Below are 19,902 nucleotides of genomic sequence, written 5' to 3'. Positions count from 1 at the left end.
GCACTGCAGGGGTACTGGCCTGATTGATTTTGGCTTCAGTGCTTGAGGTCCGAGGCTATTGGCCTCGCTCAGCACATTGTTAGCACTGGCTCACACTGGCCCGACAGAAAAGCAGCTAATGATTAATTATATTCATCCATTCTCCAAACCGCTTGTTGGGTTGTGGGAATGATGGGGTGTCCCAGTGTCTCTTCCCATAGGCTAAATGAGTAGTTATTTTAGAAAAATAAAATTAATGAATTGTTAGATATTACAGAAACTAATTTGGATTATGCAATGTTTTAAAGACATTTCCTTTTAAATGAGAATTATTACAATCGTTCCCAAAGGACGTCGTTCAGAAATGCAAGATATAGTTACTTTGATAACAAGCTGCAATATTTTAAATATATAAACAAATATTGCATGGTCGGAGTCATATTTAATCATTTTTTAAAAAGATCATGAAATAGGCGGCTATGAAATAGGTTTCATTGTATTAATATAAAAATACTTTTTCTTTTGACCATTTTTCACCCAGCATGAGTGGACTACTAACACTTTCATCATTACACTGTGGTACATTTAAGGTGTGAGGTTTAAATAAAAAGGAATACATTTTCTCATGCTTCAATTAATGATTCACCTGTATTTGGCATCTCCACGGTAACATTCGCATTACACAATGTTTCCTGGCAACAGTACACCAGCGTGTCCACTGACTGGGAGTTTTTGCAGCGTACTGCCCTTTCTTCACTACCCACAATGCACCCTTTCTGCTGTAAGGCTGTTCCATTCTCGAATGACAGTGAGGAGAAACACTGCAGCCCAAAACAGCGCTGGACATCACTGCATGAAAACCCCTTGCACACGCACTCAACGTCACCAGTGCTGCCTTTATCTGCAGAACACACACACACATAAGAAAGACATCTCAGTTCTATCTACAATTATGAGATGCTTAGAAACATGGCTATCTCTCTTTCTTCAACTATGATCACTTTTATGTCCCACAGGTTGATTATTAAAACTAACATACAGAATAAAGTCAAAATCTATTATATGATGGTATAACTAAGGAAATATTTTACTACACCTTTTAACATATTTATTTCTTCTTTTTTTTTTGTCTTAACTACTTATTTCTCAGTGTTCTGTGTATGTATCCTCATCATCATCCTCCTCCTCCAAACTCAGCAGCAGGCCATATATTATTAGTATGATTACCTTTCAGTAGCAGGCTCATCAAGATTACATAGTATTTACACTGTTACAGTAGTACTACAAAATTCCACCTGCCTACTAATTAGGGACAATTCCATAGTCTAACCCCATAACACGAATTTGCTTCTCTGTTTGAGATGAGATCATTTTACGCCGCTAAACTCCGGGAAAGTTTTCAGGGCAATTATCCAGTAAGTGAAAATCATTCAAACAACCTGATCACACATTGAATTTATGACACATTTCAGTACATTCACGTTGTTTCCACACACATTCAGGATAATGTTTTAATGTGTATGTTGCTGTGTTAGGCATATAATGCAGTCAGGTCAAGGTGGTTGGTTCAGGCTTTTTTTTTGGGCTCCATGTGATCCTGTTCCGTATGGCAACTTGACATGTCTAAAACGTAAACGAGCTCTAATAAGCACTAAACAAGCTCTTTGCTGCTGCACTGTACACATACTGTACACTGAATTCTGAAAAGTTTTGTTCTGTAATGTTTTTGTTTTTCTTGTGTGCGCTTTGGTGTGCATAAATGTATGAATTATATGGACTCTTTATATAATTTGATATTAGACATGTGCCTTTATACGGTAATATAATATAATCACAATAATGAACATGGATGATATTGTTATTGTGGGCACTTCAAAACATTATGAATAATTATTTATCACGTATTATTCCGATTTTTTTTTTAAGAATACTTTTCCTATCAACCGTTTAAAATGCACATCACCGGTGTATGCTGAGTCAAAGAGGCATGCGCTCAATCTGACATAAGCCCAACAGGCACAAGCAGCGCGTGGCAGAACGAGACGTGCTGAATGAAAATGCACATTCGCTCTCTGACAGCAGATGGTGCTTGTTGAACAGCAATGCAACCGTTACACTAACAACCCCATAAACCAAGCTGCTGCACTACTTTTGGTTTTTGAACAGTATTTAAATGTTTCAAACATCCATTCAGATTTTTGTATTCACAACGGTGTTCATCACAGCACTTAATACGTAAACACTTAATAGGCTATTTATTTCAAACTTTTTTTAAAACACTTTTATATTTTAATCTGGACTACAACATGCCATATACACTACCGTTCAAAAGTTTGGGGTCAGTGAGAATTTTATTTTTATTTTTTGGAGGAAAGAAATCAATACTTTTTTTTATCAAGGAATAATTAATTTGATCGAAAGTGACAGTAAAGACATTTATAATGTTACAAAAGTCTTTTGAACTTCCTATTCATCAAAGAATCCTAAAAAAAAAAAAAAAAAATAAAAAAAAACCTGTACAACTGACAGACCAACAACTGTTTCAACATTGATAATAATAATAAATGTTTCTTGAGCATCAAATCCTCATATTATACTGATTTGTGAAGGATCATTTGACACTGAAGACACTGACACAGGGGATGCTGAAAATTCAGCTTTGATCACAGGAATAAATTACACTTTACTATATATTCACACAGAAAACAGCTGATTTACACTGGAATAATATTTAATACTATAACTGATTTTTGTTGTATTTTTAATCAAATAAGCGCAGCCATGGTTAGCAGAAGAGAATTCTTTTAAAAGTATTTAAAATCGTACTGACCCCAAACTTTTGAACGGTAGTGTATATTGACTTAAAATGTTACGAGTCTTTATTGTTTGGTAACACTTTACAATAAGGCTCCATTCGTTAACTTAAACTGACAATGAAAAATACTTAAATGTTAATATTTAATAACACATAATTAAAATCAAAAGTTGTAATTGTAGTATTTAATGAACGTGAGAAACTAAAAATGGTAAGGTTTTTTTAAAAAATAAGAATAATAACTTTTGTAACAAATGTAGCTATTGATTATTGTTAATGTTAGTTAATGCATTAACTAACATTTAGGGACCTTATTGTAAAGGGATGCCTATTCTTTATAAGCCTTTAAATCTTTAATCTGTTCGAAACATTTGTTTTATACACGTTTTGTGTATTGCTTTATTGTATTTATATGTTTGTAGTTATTTTTTGTTATAATAAAAAAAAGTTATTAAACCGGTTATAGTATGACAACACTTTTTTTGAGACTTATTTCAATATCGTGATAATACCAAATACCGTGATAAAAAACTCTCCCCTGTGAAGACCTCGCTATGAAAGTAATATGATGCCATAAAGAATCGCATGCCCAGGGTAAGATTTGTGAAAGTGTACATAAGATTGCAAGCATAAATAAAATGTGCATGTGCAAGAGAAGATTTGTAAAGGTGTAAATTGCCTTTCAAATGTAAGAAAAAAATATGGTAACACTTTATAATAACTGCACGCTAATCATTATTTAATCATTAGTAAACAGTTAATTCATCATTTATAAAGCATTAATATACATTAATAAGCAGTTTATAAATACAACTATAAATGCTTTATTCTTGATTTAAAAGCATATCTATAATGCGTTTAATAATTGTATTTTCATACTTTGTTAATGATCAATTTATAATTTCTAAATGAAGTATTGCATTATTTACAAACCAGTCATTAAGAAGTTGTCAGTGGTTCATAAGATCACTTAGAAAGTGTAGGTAAATTATTAATAAACTATTTAATTAATACATATTGTTCAGAAATATAGTAATAGTTACTTAGTGTGTTAATAAATGCTTTATTAACATGTATTTCTACTGTAATTCATGGTTAATTCAGGTAGTTATAAAGCATTTAGTAATGTCAGTTAACTATTTTTGTGAGCTCATCTAAAGTGAGGACTATTCATGCCTTGTAACGCTTTTTTAACAAAGGAGATTTAAAGGCTCAGTTAAATATTTATATGTTCTCTATCACTGTTGTGTTTGTTTCCTTTTTCTGTTTAGAAGATAACTGAGCCTTTAAAAATGCTTTACAGGGCATAACTAGTCCTCACTTTAGATGAGCTCACAAAAATACTTAACTGACCACTACTAAATGCTATATAACTACATTTACTTGCACTTTCTAAGTGATCTTATGAATCAATGACAACTCCTAAATATCTGGTTTGTAAATAATGCTATATTTCATTTAGAAATGATAAATTGATAATTAATAAAGTATGAAAATACAATTATTAAACACATTATAGATATGCTTTTAAATCAAGAATAAAGCATTTATAGCTGTATTTATAAACTGCTTATTAATGTCTATTAATAGACATTAATAAGCAGTTTATAAATACAGCTATTAATGCTTTATTCTTGATTTAAAAGCTTTTTTCGTATTTGTGCGGAAAAAACGTGGCAAAAATGGAAGTCAGAAGAATACAGATCATATTTATTTTGCGTAAGCATGAAGCTGCCGTTTTACAATACATGCATTACACTTAGTGCGAGCCCGTGTCTCCCCTTGGCAGAGCCTGCTCTGCCGTCACTGTCCGGTTGAGTCTCCCCCTGTCATAGGCTGGAGCCACCCCAGTGACATTCCATATGTTGTACTGCCCGGTCATCCGCCCAGTCCATATGTGTATTCTCCACGTTACCTCCATTCGGGCAGGATGTGCCTTCCGCAGCATCCCTTCCTTCCATTGATAGGGTACGCTTTCCCAGTGGTCCTGTCTGTGGAACAGCAGTGACTTCCCTGGCCTAAGCCCTGCCATCTCCACCTCAGGTTGCGGGGGGATCAGGAGGCTTTTGTCTAGGCACTGGAAGGTGGCAGCACTAGTGGCGTTTTCATGGTGATCCCATTCAGTTGAACGTCGACTACGTCGAACATGAATGACTGAAAGGGAACGTCTCGATTGCGTAAGAAACCCCCGTTCCCTGAAGGAGGGAACGGAGACGTAGTCCCTTCCCCACTATTGCTGGACCACCGCTGACTCACTCGGCTCCTCAGCGAAAAAGCAACTAGTGCGTGCCTTCACTTCCGTATTTATACCCGCGCCACGGGGGCGGAGTGTGTGATGCAAATCACGCACGCCAATTCCATTGGCTCGTTTCAATAGTACTCGAAGATGACTGGCTCCCGGCGTGATCCCATTCAGTCGAATGTCGACTACGTCGACTACTGAAGGAGGGAACGGGGGTTGCATACTATTGCATACACAACCGAGACGTTATGTTCACACAGTTCTCACAACTGAATTTTCAGAAAACCTGCACTGTGTGAACAGGATTCTGGAAAATTTGTTGTCTATCACGTGTCACGTCATTCAGTGCTAGAGAGCCGCTCTGCACTGCGCTGCAAAAACGCGTGTCTATAGTGTGTTGAGTGTTTTCGTGTGTGGTTTCGCTTTCGGTAACTTACAGCGACGAGGATATATAAGCTGAGTGTCAGGTTTTAGATAACTATTCTCCACCAGTTTTGTGTTCTACGACTGATTTAAATTCACCCAGATATAAAAGCTGCTGATATTATTTTGGTCACTGTCACTATGGTTACTGGTAAGAGAACACGGGCTTGACTCCTGTTACACGTTCATACAGACAGTATTCGAGACGCTACTGTAAGTTGCTGTTTAAACAGGAAATTTCGAGATTCACACCTGTAAGTAAATGCGGGTGTCAATTCCAAAAACTAACAGTGTGAACGTAGCCTAGAACTCGTTATATTTGAAAATATACATGGCAACTGTATCATCGAATCACCTACATGTACCCAACTATTGGTGGGGGGGGGGGGGGGGGGGGGATCTTTGAAATGATTTTATAGGCCTGTGTGTCAGTCTTACCTTCCATACAGGCAGCAGGTGAAGCCAACACAACCACCAACAACTGAATCATCTTACTGCTCAACATTATAGACCTAAAGAAAAACAGACATTATCACTTACATTATCACTGACCTAAAAGAAAACAATCAGCAAAACAGGTCAATCTTATATTCATAATAAAATTCAGTTTGAATGTCTGCTGAGGACAGCGCTAGTCAATGCATTTGTCGGTTGCGTCTTATAAGGTGTTGTTTAAAGTAAAAAATAATGTCCTACGTTCACGATGTTAAACTCAATCCCATGAAGACTGCATCAGACAATTGATGTCCTAACATTTAGACTGTCGCAAGGCAAGGGAAATGCCACAGTGCGTCTATGTTCAGTAGCTTCTGTCGTCGTCAAAGTTGTTACCATTCAGATTTGGTGGTGTTTCCCTGCTAATAACATATACGTTCCCCATTCAGATTCGGAAATCATAATACGTTGACCAGGAAAGGAAATCTAGCCTCTAACTCCCACTGTATCTGTAGAGTTTATACTGACCGCTTCTACCCACCCAAGACCGCATCCAAATGTGCTTGGCTCGTTTTTTCTCTTTTGACTCAGTCGCTACAAGAACTACTGCGCTCATCTCTTGCACATCCATGTTTGTTTGTTTCATCTATCATGCGTCTCCTAGCAACAGGGTGCGCGTTTCTGCACGAGTTTGTTGTGACTTGCAAGTCTGGTAGTGTATGATTCTCAGTCATGTAGTGCATGATGTCCAGTTTTTCTTCTGTAATCATTCACAAAGTCGGCAAGTGTATGATGCCTGCTGTTTAAAAATCTGCCCAGATTTTAAAAGTCGTGTAGTGTATTCCAGCACATTTAGAATGCGAAAATGTATCAATAATTGTATGAACACTCACCTACAGTAACCACACTGGTTACTGTAGGTGAAAACGGGTGCGCTACATAGGCCCTCAAATACAACCATATAAAAGGGTGTGCCCCCCACGACCCCCCAATGAAGACTTGTGCCCGGCCTTGATGGCCGACGATTCCAACATGTGTGCAAAGTTTCAAGAGTTTTTGAGCAGGTTAAGGGCCCCAAAAGTGCCCGAAAGGTTGACAAATTAGCTAAAAAAACAATAGGGCTTTCCTCCTTTCAGGGCTTGGGCCCTAATGATAATAATCCTTAGAAAACAATACGGCCTTCACCCTTTCAGTGCTTGGGTCCCAATTACAAGTTCATTTTAAAGCGGCTCTCCGGTGTGTTTATGTTTTTACTTGTGGACGTCTGACCTCACGAAAAGAAATCGATAGTGATGTCCAGTTCCGTGAAATAATTGTTCTTAGTGACCTGGATGAACCAGTACATCAAATCGTCATTGTGCGATTACATAAATGAACTGGTGAACCGTTTTTTTTTTAAACGATTCATTGAAATTAAATGACCAAAAGAACCAGTTTGAGGAAAAGAATCGGACTTCCCATCACTAGAAATGATGCGGAGAAGATTTCCATGTCAAAGAAGGCGGAGCCCTAGAGCACACCTACCTATTACGTAATTGATTACTAATGGTAGTTTGAAGGTGCTTACTAGTCGGAGTGAACTTTTCCGGAAATATTGCTTTGGCAAGCTATTTTGAACTCTGAAACAAACTCAAAATTAACTTAACATACCATCTCAGCAAGACCCAATCTGCCTCCAGACCGTACAACTACACTATAGATTTGGTCCCTGGGGCACCAAAGGCAGTGCCTCCTCAAAACAACTGGATGAGAAAAATAAAACAGCACAAATATTACAAAAAAGTGTAAAAGTCACTCGTTTTTTTAAAGTAACAGTGTCCAACAGAGACTCCCGCAGGTGAAGTTACAGCGGGAGGCACGCCTACTCAGTCCCCATTGACTTAAAACAGACACCCTAATGAGTGCGGTGGGTTTAGTGGGGGTAATTGAGAATGAATGGGGGAAAGTCACGTGAGAGGAGGCAATATCTTCATCGTGCTTTGATTGGATATGATTGGATCGTGCGATAAATCCCGCCTCTTGTTTTCGTGCGCGTTCTCGAATTGGCCTGAATGAAGAGAAGGATGGTGTTAATAATCCGTTAATCCGTTAAAGTTAATAATTAATAAGTAAACATCTAGCCATTTCACTGCTTTATGTCACATCAAAAACATGATGACTGTGGGGTTTTTGGTGAAGCTTGGTGAATTTAAAGTTAGGCCAACATCTTCATGTCTGTGACACGTTTGTACAAGCTTGATGACTGCTGAAAATATGTTGACTATTAAAAAGAAAAGCTGAACATTAGTTCACAAATAATACATTGTTTAAATTGTTACTGCCTTTAGTTATTATTTTGGAATAAATGTAAAAATGCGTAAAACACTAACTTGATCAAATTTATAGGCCTACTTGGTTTTAATAAATATAAATTTACATAGTTATTGCTAAAAATACAAAAAGAATTGTATTTGGTCTCTTTTTTATGTAGTTTAACCAAGGAAATTAAGTGTAACAGACATAAATTTACATTTGATATAGGGCCTACAGTATATTAACAAAATGTGAGGATTTTGGCTCATTTTAAAACACCACCACATACCACTGGTTTATTAGACCCCTCTCCGCTCTCACTAAGACGACTGCCGGGTCATTCAAGTGGACTGAGAAGGCCAAACAGGCCTTTAACAAGTTGAAGCGGGGTGCAGAGGAGGTGCGGCTAAATTTGGTTAGATACGTGGCCGCAGTGGCGCCTACAGCTGTACGGCTGAACGCTCTGTGCGTACCGTGAGCGCTTCGACCTAAGAAACTTTTTCTGTATGAATATTTCAGCAGTTAGAGTTTTTTTTATTCGCTTTGGTACTATTTTCACAAGTAAGGTGTACATTTTCAAAACTCTAAGTACAAAAATCCAAACTGATCACACTTGTAACACAGCTAGTCATTCTTTCAAAACATGATCCCATGCTTTCATTACAGTTATACATTTTTCAGTCCACATAATCATTGTCAAACACAAGATTATTGTAATATGTAATGAGAACGTTTGGTTTAATCACAGAAACACAACAGTATGATCTTCTTTCAATTTAGTACTTTTAACAATCAGTTCATTCAACAGCAAACAATGCAAGATACATGTTTCAAATCACCCTTGTTGCTGAAATAATTACAGTATTACAGGCTACAGTTGCCACATTAGAAAATACATGTGCATTACCTAACTTATCTAATTGAATCCATAATGTTTGTAATAGTATCTGCAGTGAGTTATCAAAAGCTGTGATGAAGTATGACACAGCCATGAGGTTCTGTGCTAGAGCAGAGTTTGCTGGCAATACAGTAAATGTGTCCACTCTATACCCTTTGACTGAATCTATACTGTAGTGGACCTTTACAGATGAAGGTTGAGTTACAGTAATGTGGCAGTCTCTACCATGGTAATCTGTTTACAGTATCACATGGCATACATACTGTAATGTAAAATGCAGTATTTGATGCCATCTGTCTCCCTTCTACTGATGCATCTCTAATCAATCTAATGTTTTACAGTCATTGACCGTTTCCTCTCCATTATACTCTATTCTGCTTTACAGTGTTTTCACAAATGGCAAATTTCTCTATCTCGCTCACACACACGTGTGTGCACACACTTTGAACATAGTGGTGGTTATTATCTATAAATCACTTGTGTAAAAATAATTCATTACATTTGGGTATCCATATCGGAAAATTGCAAACAAGTTATAGAAACTGTATATAGAATCAATATCTATAGAAATCTATAGGTGTACCAAATGATTCATTGATTAACCATTAAGATCAGTTGGATTAAATAATAGACAAATGGATTAAACTGAACAAAAAGAGATGCAAATCAAAAGTTTGATAATAAGAGCTTTATGAAAGGCAGTTACTGTGAATGGAACAGTTATGTAGATGAAACACTTATTTTGTGTTGTGAAAAGGATACTTTGTGATTTTGTGAATTGTACTAACACAATTGAAAACATGATGAAACATTTGAAAAAAGTGCACTTTTGATGATCTGTTGTGATATTAGCACTAAGAGTTTTGAAAATGTACACCTTACTTCTGAAAATAGTACAAAGCGAATAAAAAAAAAACTGTATTATGTCCCGTATTACTGTCGACTGAACCAATGATTCCAATCTTTCGTGAATTATTTTGAGTTGATTCTTACTTTTGAGTGAATTGGCCAAAATAATGGTCTGAGATGATTCGGATTCGTTCGGAATGCTCTGTCACTGAATCATCTGAAGTGGTTTCTCAGTAAAACAAACAGACCGTTTATTGAGAGAACAAATAGGAATGTTTTCAGTTGTTTCACTAGTTTGAACTACATAGCATGGCCCAGTGGATAACAGAACGCAAGCTCAAAGAAGCTGCATTTACTCCCGGTCCCGGACACTGTTATTAAACAGCACTGCAACATCCAGTGAGAAGTGTTTCAATTCGGCAAACACCTTTCCGTTACAAACCATTCTGTGATTCAACTAGTTTTAAATCATTTTCAACATTCCCAACAAGACAGATTAGGAAAACAGGAGAAAGATTGTGCCATGAACAAAGTTAAAAATATTTTTTTAATCATTGAATCACCACCCCTTACAAACATTTAACATGAATGTATTTTAGTTACACTTTCTGTATTTACCATGGTTTGGTCAGAAATGTGAAATATTTATATTGAATATTGTTATTAATTCATATTGTATTTATATTGTATTAGATTTATACAATAAATGTATATAGTCATTTTTATTGTATTAGTTATGTTAGGGGAATATAAATAATTTTGCTATAAAATTATGGCAGTTTCTTTGTGAAGGTATGTGTAGTTTTTACCTGTCTTTAGGTTACCAATTTTTTTTTGACATTTTGATTCATAATATCATAATATCCGTTGACAGTGGTAGTGAGTAGCCAGCATGGTTTTACCTGTGACTTTACCTGACTTTTGCCAAGTCAGTCTCACTGTCAGAATATTTTCATTTAAGCCTAATAAAATAATTATAAATAAAATAATTACTACCAATAGCTATGAGCTTGTGTAATTCATATAATTGTTCCAAGTAAAATACTTGTACACAGCTCTAAATTGACAAGTTTTTATTTATCGTGGTCTTATATCTGCATACTGTTGGGTATCATGTTTCTAAGTAAATACAATACTTTTAAGGTTTACTTTAGCTTATTTATTGAAACTGCTGTGTTTCACCCCCATCCCCCAACCAACCTCAACTTATCGATTTGATAATCCAACCCTTAAAGGGGTCATATAATGGTACATGCACTTTTACAAGTTGATTGTTCTGAAATGTGTGTTGGCAGTGGCTATACACAACCATCATATAATGATAAAAATCCATCCAGTGTTTTTGTTTTAATCTCCTTATATGTTTTCCCCTGCCTCAAATTGAGCCGTTCGTTTTTGTGACGTCAATAAAACGGACGCCCCTCCCGCGATTGTTGAATGACAGCAGTGATTCTACACAGACCCGCCCTCGCTCGTCCTGTCAATCATAGTCCGCGCGGATCGGCGCGGTCATTGTTGATATGCTGGAGCACTGTCTATGAGCAGAATGGCGTCTAAGCGATTGTGGTGTTCTGTTCTTGGGTGCAATAACGAACACAGCAGTCATTTTAATGTTCCTAAATCCGAACCGCTGAAGACGCAGTGGCTGAGTTTGTTTTCGAAGGGAATATTCCCCACGAGCAACGTCAATGCTCTCATGTTTGCCGAATCATTTCTCAGTGGACTGCTTTATAAACGAGGATCAGTGTAAAGCTGGTTTTGCTGAGAAGCTGCACCTGAATAAAGGATCGGAACCTATTCGTGTTCCTGCTGAACCTTCAGAAGAACTAAAGTGAGTGTAACGTTTTATTAATCTTTATATTAATCTTTATATTAATCTTTGCAAATCGCCAGCTGCACGCTTCACGATGAATGCGTCGGTTTACACTCAGGGTACATTACAGCATGTTTTCTATGTACAACGTTCTCAATATAATTCATAATCCCACGTTTATAATGAACAACGCGTTATGGTTATTGTGTTATTGTGTTACAAACGGTGTATGCGCAGAACAGAGAGGCGGGGTGAGCAAAGCTCATTATCATTTAAAGTCATATGCACTGAAACGGCGTGCTGAAAACAGAGCTGTTTTTGACCAGGTAAAATAAGTGTTTTCTTACAATACTAATGAGAATTTTTAATTAAAGTATATTACAAACTTTTAATTTAGACCCTAAAGAATCATATTAGCTTGTACAAAAATGGCATTATATGACCCCTTTAAGTGAAGCTAATTAAATGGCCCTGGTATAGAGTCTGACTGCAGGGAGCATTCTCTCCAGTCTTTTTCCACTCCTCTGATATAGCTTTGATATCATTTATCTTGATTATTTTAGGGCCTGTCTTCAGTAAAGAACAGATAGCAGGCCTGCATTGCCAGAGATACACATACGAATCAGATCGTCCAGATTGAAGATTGCCCAGATCAGACTCAACTTACAGGCACAACAGCATGCAAAAAACACACGAGCAGTCTGATATGCGCATGACAGCCAAATAACATGCAAGACAGACGTACCATCATCTCATGAGCAGACGTGCAGCCATGTCTGTGTGTGCAGTGTGCACAACTCCATCTGCCCTAAATGACTGAGAGTCTAAAATCTGATGCCCCTTAGAGCTCTGCAAACCAATGCTCCTCTTGCTTCTTCTAGCCTCATTCTGCTCTCCTCCTCTTCAATTTTCTTTCTCTTGCATTGTTCTGGCTGCACCGCCAGCAGTTTCTGACAGCCAAATTATAGTGCACAGAAAAATGATTGCTACCCCTCTTTCTCCATCTCTGCTCTCTGAAACAGTGTGGGCAAATTACATGCTTAACCCTGCTGTGAAATACCAGCTGCAAAGTTTCTAGTAGAGACAGGAAATGTAGAGTAGGAAAAGTAAAAATTCAGATGTGGACAGCATAACTTCTGAATTAACATTGCTGTCCAATTAGTACTTATTCAGGTTTTTAAAATAATACCCGCCAACTGCCAGAAGTGGGTGAAAATCAACAATGGCGGACAATGCGGTAACAACTCACTAGCCAATTTGGTGGGTTATGATTCATAAACAATATCCTTTCACTTTCCATGTTATCACTATCAGAGTCCTTCCCCGAAGAGGAGCCTCCAATTTTAGCAACAAAGTATAAAGTGGGTAGCATGCTGGACGAGGACCGTCATGCCGTGTCTTTAAAATATCAATACATTGTTTTCTCCATTTACATTGTGCTCCAGAGACTGTTCAAAATCATGCCATGCCAGAGCACCACATAGTTTTCCATTAAATAACATTGACAATGAGCACAAGCACCGCTGTTCGTTGTCTTCTCACCTGTTCCCTACTTCTCTCATTAATACTCACCCTTTATCTGTCCTCACTCTGCACTTCTCTTGTGCCAGAATGCTAGTGAACCTTTACATTCACCCTTGCCTATCTTGATAGTTTAATTCATAATGTTACTCTTTTTTTCTTTTTTCTCTGTATAAAATTTGCACCGGAAGATAATGCCTCGTACCAAGTACAGTATGCACCAAGAAAACTATTGAGCTTTTTGACTATTGAGTGATTGGGTTAGATCAGTGGTTCTCAAAGTGTGGGGATGCACAGATACTGCAGGTGGGGCGCTGGAGATCAGCAGAAAAAAGAAGAAAAAAAAACAGCCAATGCTGCGGCGTTCAAGTGCGTGAATAGCGCTTAGCGCCCTGTCTTTATAAAGCAGCATCAAACGGCAATTACACTGAATCATTATTCTTCAGACTGTTGACTTGTCACCGTTGAAACTAGCCCAACATAGAAGTTGCTCACCATAGAAAAGCACCTCTTCAGCGGACCAAATCACAAGCTGCTATTGTGAACGAGTTGCTTCGCTGCTGTGCATGTTCGGTGAGAAGACGAACAAGAAGCTGAGCTCGTGAGGCGCTGTCAAAAGCTGTCATATATTGGCACTTTTATATATTGTTCATCCAAAGCATCAATTTTAGCAACAAAGTGTAAAGTGGGTAGCATGCTGGACGAGGACCGTCATGCCGTGTCTTTAAAATATCAATACATTGTTTTCTCCATTTACATTGTGCTCCAGAGACTGTTCAAAATCATGCCGTGCCAGAGCACCACATAGTTTTCCATTAAATAACATTGACAATGACAACTGTTCGTTGTCTTCTCACCTGTTCCCTACTTCTCTCATTAATAGTCACCCTTTATCTCTGCTCACTCTGCACTTCTCTTGTGCCTTGTGCCTCTTTTTGTTTAATTAAATGAAAAGTTAAGTTCTGATCTATTATTCTCTCTTACCGATAAATCAATGACATTACAAAGTGAAACTATTGCAGATGTTTTTCATTGCACGTTTTTTAATTGAAAAAATCTTTACGTTTTTTTTTTTTTTTGTAAATTTTTTTTTGGGGGGGGGGGCGTCAGATTTTTTTTAAAGGTTTAAAGGGGGGTGCGGCCAAAAAGGTTTGTGAACCACTGAGTTATTTGCAAAGAATACTGTAACGAGGTTAAGATGTTATGGGAAGGAGGAGGCGGGAACCGGCGAACAATCAACAAGTTTAATAATAAATAAACAACTACAAAAACGAAATTAAAGATGGCAGTCCCTCACGGTCGACTGCCGACACACATAATAAAACAAAACATCACATAAAATCCAGGCCTGTTCCTCTCTCGCTCTTCACTGTCGTCACTCCTCCTTTAGGCCTCCGCTCCTCCGTGAGAGATACGAGACCGATGCTCATCATTAATCACGCCACCGGCCTTGAGCCGCTCTCTCACAGCCCTTGGCTGTGAGCCCTCAGACTCAGTGGCTGTTGAACTTTGATTGGCTTTTGTATGATGAGGAGAAAGATGTGATGACGTAAATACTGCAGTAGAAAATCTAGCTTAGCAGGTAAAACAGACTTTGTATCAGGGTCGCACAGTTTCAAGCATGAAAATCTCACAACGCACTCAAACAGCAAACGACATGCAGCTTGTTGTGATAGTGTGATGGCATTAAGCAAAGACACTGGCGAAGCTGCGATGGAAAAAGGGTTTCAAACTTAAAATGAAAAGAATGACAGCGCAGAGAGATGTGAGCTTTCTGTGAAAATGAATACAGCATATTATAAATCGCAAAGGAGGAACTGAGAGCCACTAATTCTGCTGCAGAAAATGGCCTGGGGTCTCATTTATAAAACTGTGCGTAGGATCCTTACTAAAAGTGTACCTGCGTCCGAAAGCCAAAAATGGCGTACGCAAACAAATATTCGGACTTATAAAACCGTGCGTACGCCAGAACCTGCGCAGAATTCACTTTATAAATCCCAGTCAGTGGAAGAATGTGCGCACTTGCGTCTCCTCCCCGAAATAACCATATATGGAGCTTACAACGCCTAGTTTTACTATGCATATCCTCATCTGCATATGATTATTCATCCACGTGATAACATATGTTTAACGGTACAAGACATTTGGAAAATATGAAATACGGATGTGCCGTCACATTAGTTACATTAATAAAAAATAATTTAGTAGCCTATATCCTTGCCTTGTTTTTGAATAAATAAATCAAATCGTGTAAAATACATTTCAGAGAAAGTTTTTCTCAATCTTTTCCACTGGCCAAAGTTTAATTGATTTATATTTTTAATGGAAACAGATAGACCTTGTAGTGCATTATTTGCACGAAACTATTTTCTCAGACAATCTGCTATTATCATAAGCAATTATCTCTGTAGTTAAAACATTAAAACACAGCATGCAAGAGGAAAAGTGTTTGAAGGCATTGCATCCACAACAAATATTTCTATTTATTGAATATAAAAAAATTTTGTAACTTCTCAGTAATGATTTCATGTACTTTAAGTGTCTAACTCCATTAATCAGAATGGCATATTTAATCTAAATGTTTATATCAGAAGTAAAACATAGTTTTAATTATTTAAACTGTTATTGTGAACATATTTCACAGAACACTGTATTTATGATTATAATGAAGATTTACGGTTTTAGATAGGCTGCGTCAGTTTCACTAAAGAACAAAGGGATGGATATTTAACAAAGGGATGGATGTTTGCTTCATGTGATAGGCTTGGTGAGTGAAATTATATTTGTATTATCTTTCTGTATACTGTTGGCCTATGTATAATTTTCTTTAGATTTTCGGTCTAAAAGTGACCAAAAAGACATTTAGCTCCAGCTCACCATCGCTGTCGCCAAACTGCTCCGTCTCCAAAACGTGCGTACGCACGGCTCAAAGTTTGCTTAAAGGTGCGCACATTCTCCCGTCAAGTTTCTTTTTTATAGATCACAACCTTTGCGTGGAAACTGGCGTACGTACGTTTCCAGCCCCGATTTGTGCGTACGCACGCTTTATAAATGAGACCCCTGGACATTTCCCCAACATATGATAATGATGCCCGTTGCGATGAACACATTTCAAACATTGCCAAAGATTTCCAGGATATAGAGACAAATAAAGTGAAAGAGTCCATCTACATACTGTATCAGTCATGATTGATGGTGCAACAGATTCTTCTGTGACAGAAAATTATCTATGTTAGGTATTTACATGATGGGTTGCCAGTAAATCATAATGTCTCTGTCACAGAGCTGTCGCATGCTCATGCTGATGGTGTGACTGACTGCATCCAATCCTCAATGTCAAAATTTGGATTAGATGACTGGAAGAAAAAGCTTGTTGGATTTTGTGCTGATGGTGCCAATGTGAAAATGGGCCAAACAGCTGGTGTTGTTGCAAAACAGAGTGGACAATCCGAAACCGATAGACATTCAATGTATGGCTCACAGGCTGGAGCTGGCACTACTTGGGGTTTTGAAAGAGGTGAGCTTAGTGAGTCGTGTAAATGACACCTTTCACTTGATTTGGAAAACCTACCATTTCAGCCCAAAGAGCAACAGAGAACTTAAAATAGTTTGTGAAGAACTTGAATCTAGTTTCTACAAACCAAAGCCAGTGAAAGGAACACGTCGGGTGCCTCAAAAAGATGATCTTGTGAGCCAAGCTGGGCAGTATGCAGCTGTTGCCATTCACATGGAGAATTTGACCCAAACCAGTCACAATGCTGACATTGCTGGTAGAGGGAAAAAGGTTTTCAAACTCCTGAAAGATCTGCAGTTTGTTGCATTTTGTCATTTCCTGGTTGATGTGCGGAAGGATATAGCAACATTAAAGGGATACTCCACCCAAAAATGAAAATTCTGTCATCATTTACTCACCCTCAAGTTGTTGCAAACCTGTATGAGTTTCTTTCTTCTGCTGAACATAAAGGAAGATATTTTGAAGAACGATTGGAACCAAACAGTTATGGGGCACCATTGACTTCCATAGTATTTTTTTTCTACTATGGAAGTCAATGGTGCCAAACAACTGTTTGGTTCCAATCGTTCTTCAAAATATCTTCCTTTGTGTTCAGCAGAAGAAAGAAACTCATACAGGTTTGCCACAACTTGAGGGTGAGTAAATGATGACAGAATTTTCATTTTTGGGTAAGAATTCAGGGTAAGAATAATTCAGACGGATAATGTACTTATTTCTTTTCAGTTGCTTTGTTCATGCAATTCATGTAAAAAGTCTGGCGGGTAAAATAAAAAATGTTCTAGCCAATGGTGACTCAAGCTTCATTGTGTCCGTAGAGGGTTGTTATGAGTGAGTGAGTGAGTCAGTCGCAAAGACTTTTGCGATTGAAAGGGACTAAAACAAGGGTGTTGTTTTTACTTTAAACAGGCAAGGCAAAAGCAAAAGCAAGATTTTTTATTAACGCTGTTCGTGAAGCTAAGGGAAATACCAAAGAAATCTGGCATAATTTAAAAAAATTAACAGGGAAATCATGCACCATCAATAAACCAATACAATTGAATATAGATGGAAATGTAACCCATGATCCAAGTAAAGTCAAGTGGCAAGAGAAATGTTAAAATTCATGATTTAGCTCTCTCTGATCATATGCCTGTTACCTGTACTATAACTCTCCCTTGTGCCACTCGTAATACTTCATTACCAATTCGCCAGGTCCGGAATTTAAATGCAGTCACTATTGAGCAGTTTAAAAATGCATTTATTGAAGCTGATATCAATTTTAATTTGGAGAGCTCTTTGTATTCAGATGTGAATGCGTCACTTGATATTTTTAATTCTGTATGTTATTCTATCCTAAATTCAATTGCTCCTCTGAGGGTTAAGAGTGTTAAGGTCAAACCAGAACCTTGGCTAAATGAGGTTACTATGGGCTTGAGGCGTGCTTGTAGAAAAGCAGAGCGTAGGTGGAAGAAGGACAAATTACAAGTATCATATGATGATATACTACTAGGGGTGTAACGATATTTGAACCGAACCGAAAAACCGCGATACACCACCCACGATACGTATCGCGATACTCTCATGGCGAACCGAACACGCCCGCCCCTGCTGCCCCGCCCAGCCCCGGCTCATTGCACCTCATGTGTTATGTGTACACAACGAATACAGGGCTGTTGCCTAACCACCATTAACCGCATATAATCGCAATAAGCTCAGTGTTTTGTTACTTTTGATAATAAGCAAGGTGTAATCTTTCAAATTATGTCTATTTGATCACGAAATGCAAACAATAAATGCCGTTTTGGCGCTCTTAGGCCCCATCCACACTACTGCGTTTTAGTTTAGAAACGGAGAATTAAAACGAATACGATCTGCGTCCACACCAGTGTTTTAGCTGCGTATTAGAATTGATCTCCGTCCACATTAAAACGACTGAAAACGCGGATCACGTGACCATTCACTAACACTGGGCATGCGCGTGCCGGTGTAAACACAACTTCATTGATAAAATGATCCCACCATGCTCTGGGTTAACCACAAACCGACGCTCATGTGCGGTCAACGCCGCCACTGCACACGGGAATTGTCTCAGATCGCTCGAATAATAGCTTGACTCCGGCGCATGTAGGCAGTTATAGCGCTGTAAAATGCAGAATTTACTTGTACAACAGCTGCTAGCAAAGATATACGCCATGACTGATGACACCCAATCAGAGAGCCGAGCGTGAGCCTCTACTACGTCATCGTTTCTAAAGTCCTCCGTTTTGACCCGTCTACACTAAAACGCCCTCCGGAGATTCAAAACGAAAAACGGGTCGGCAGCGTTTCTAAACCTCTCCGTTTTGGGTCGCCGTTTTTGCCGTTTTAGTGTGGACGGGAGGTGCAAACGTAGCAAAAGGTCTCCGTTTTTAAACGAAAACGCAGTAGTGTGGACGGGGCCTTAGATGTGGCGTGACAGATATCACTGTATGCATGCGGCAGCGCGGAGCGCGATCATCTCTTCCTCAGTTACAGCATAAACATGAATGGACACCCGAAGGTATGTTGAAAGATACAGTATACTTACTGAAAGGCATCATAACTCGTGTAAACACTCAATCAGTGTTTCAACAGCGGAAATACGTCAATAAAACGCTTAGTTTTTCACATAGCTTTATATTTACCTCAGGCAAGTCATTCAGTGTTCACAGCTTGCTGGTTTGCTAACTCTTTCACTAAATAAATGCTATATATTAGCCTATATATTATATTTTACTTAACCTGTTTATGATATCTTGATTATTTAATGTATGTTTAAAATAGTTGTCATGAAAATAACAGCAACTGTGTAAATTATTATATAACAATAACAAATTAAAGTAAAAACATCTTAATGCAAAAATTGCCTTATGTGCAGTTTACATGTTTTCATACAATTTGTTATTTGAGTGTTGATTATTATTATATCATTTAGGCTAAAAGTCTAGGCTCTGTTGTTAAGTCAAGTCAAGTCACATTTATTTATATAGCGCTTTTCACAATACAGATTGCATCAAAGCAGCTTCACAGTGATAACATGAAAGTAGTACAACACAGTTCAATAATATTGTTGAATATTAAATATCCCCAACTAAGCAAGCCAAAAGCAAGGCGACAGTGGCAA

General features: G+C 37.9%; 1 protein-coding gene across 2 annotated transcripts in view; it reads right to left on the bottom strand.

Annotated features, from left to right (window-relative positions):
- The window catches only part of acvr1l (activin A receptor, type 1 like), a 66,653-nt gene that overhangs the window by 22,432 nt on the left and 24,319 nt on the right, over positions 1-19,902 (bottom strand). Inside the window, exons 2-3 of one of the 2 annotated variants that reach the window (XM_056252230.1) lie at positions 5,898-5,971; positions 626-880 (exon numbers count right to left, since the gene is read on the bottom strand). In XM_056252230.1, the coding sequence (XP_056108205.1) occupies positions 626-880; positions 5,898-5,964 (322 nt within the window). In that variant the 5' untranslated portion in view covers positions 5,965-5,971. The remainder of the gene's footprint in view (positions 1-625; positions 881-5,897; positions 5,972-19,902) is intronic. The other variant, XM_056252231.1, reaches the window with a different exon arrangement.

Source organism: Rhinichthys klamathensis, unplaced genomic scaffold (genome assembly GCF_029890125.1).
Source record: "Rhinichthys klamathensis goyatoka isolate OS25496 unplaced genomic scaffold, OSU_Roscu_1.1 h1tg000093l_1, whole genome shotgun sequence".
In the NCBI taxonomy this organism is placed as follows: domain Eukaryota; kingdom Metazoa; phylum Chordata; class Actinopteri; order Cypriniformes; family Leuciscidae; genus Rhinichthys; species Rhinichthys klamathensis.
Note: the sequence above shows the minus strand (reverse complement) of the source record. Positions and strands in the feature narration are given on the sequence as shown.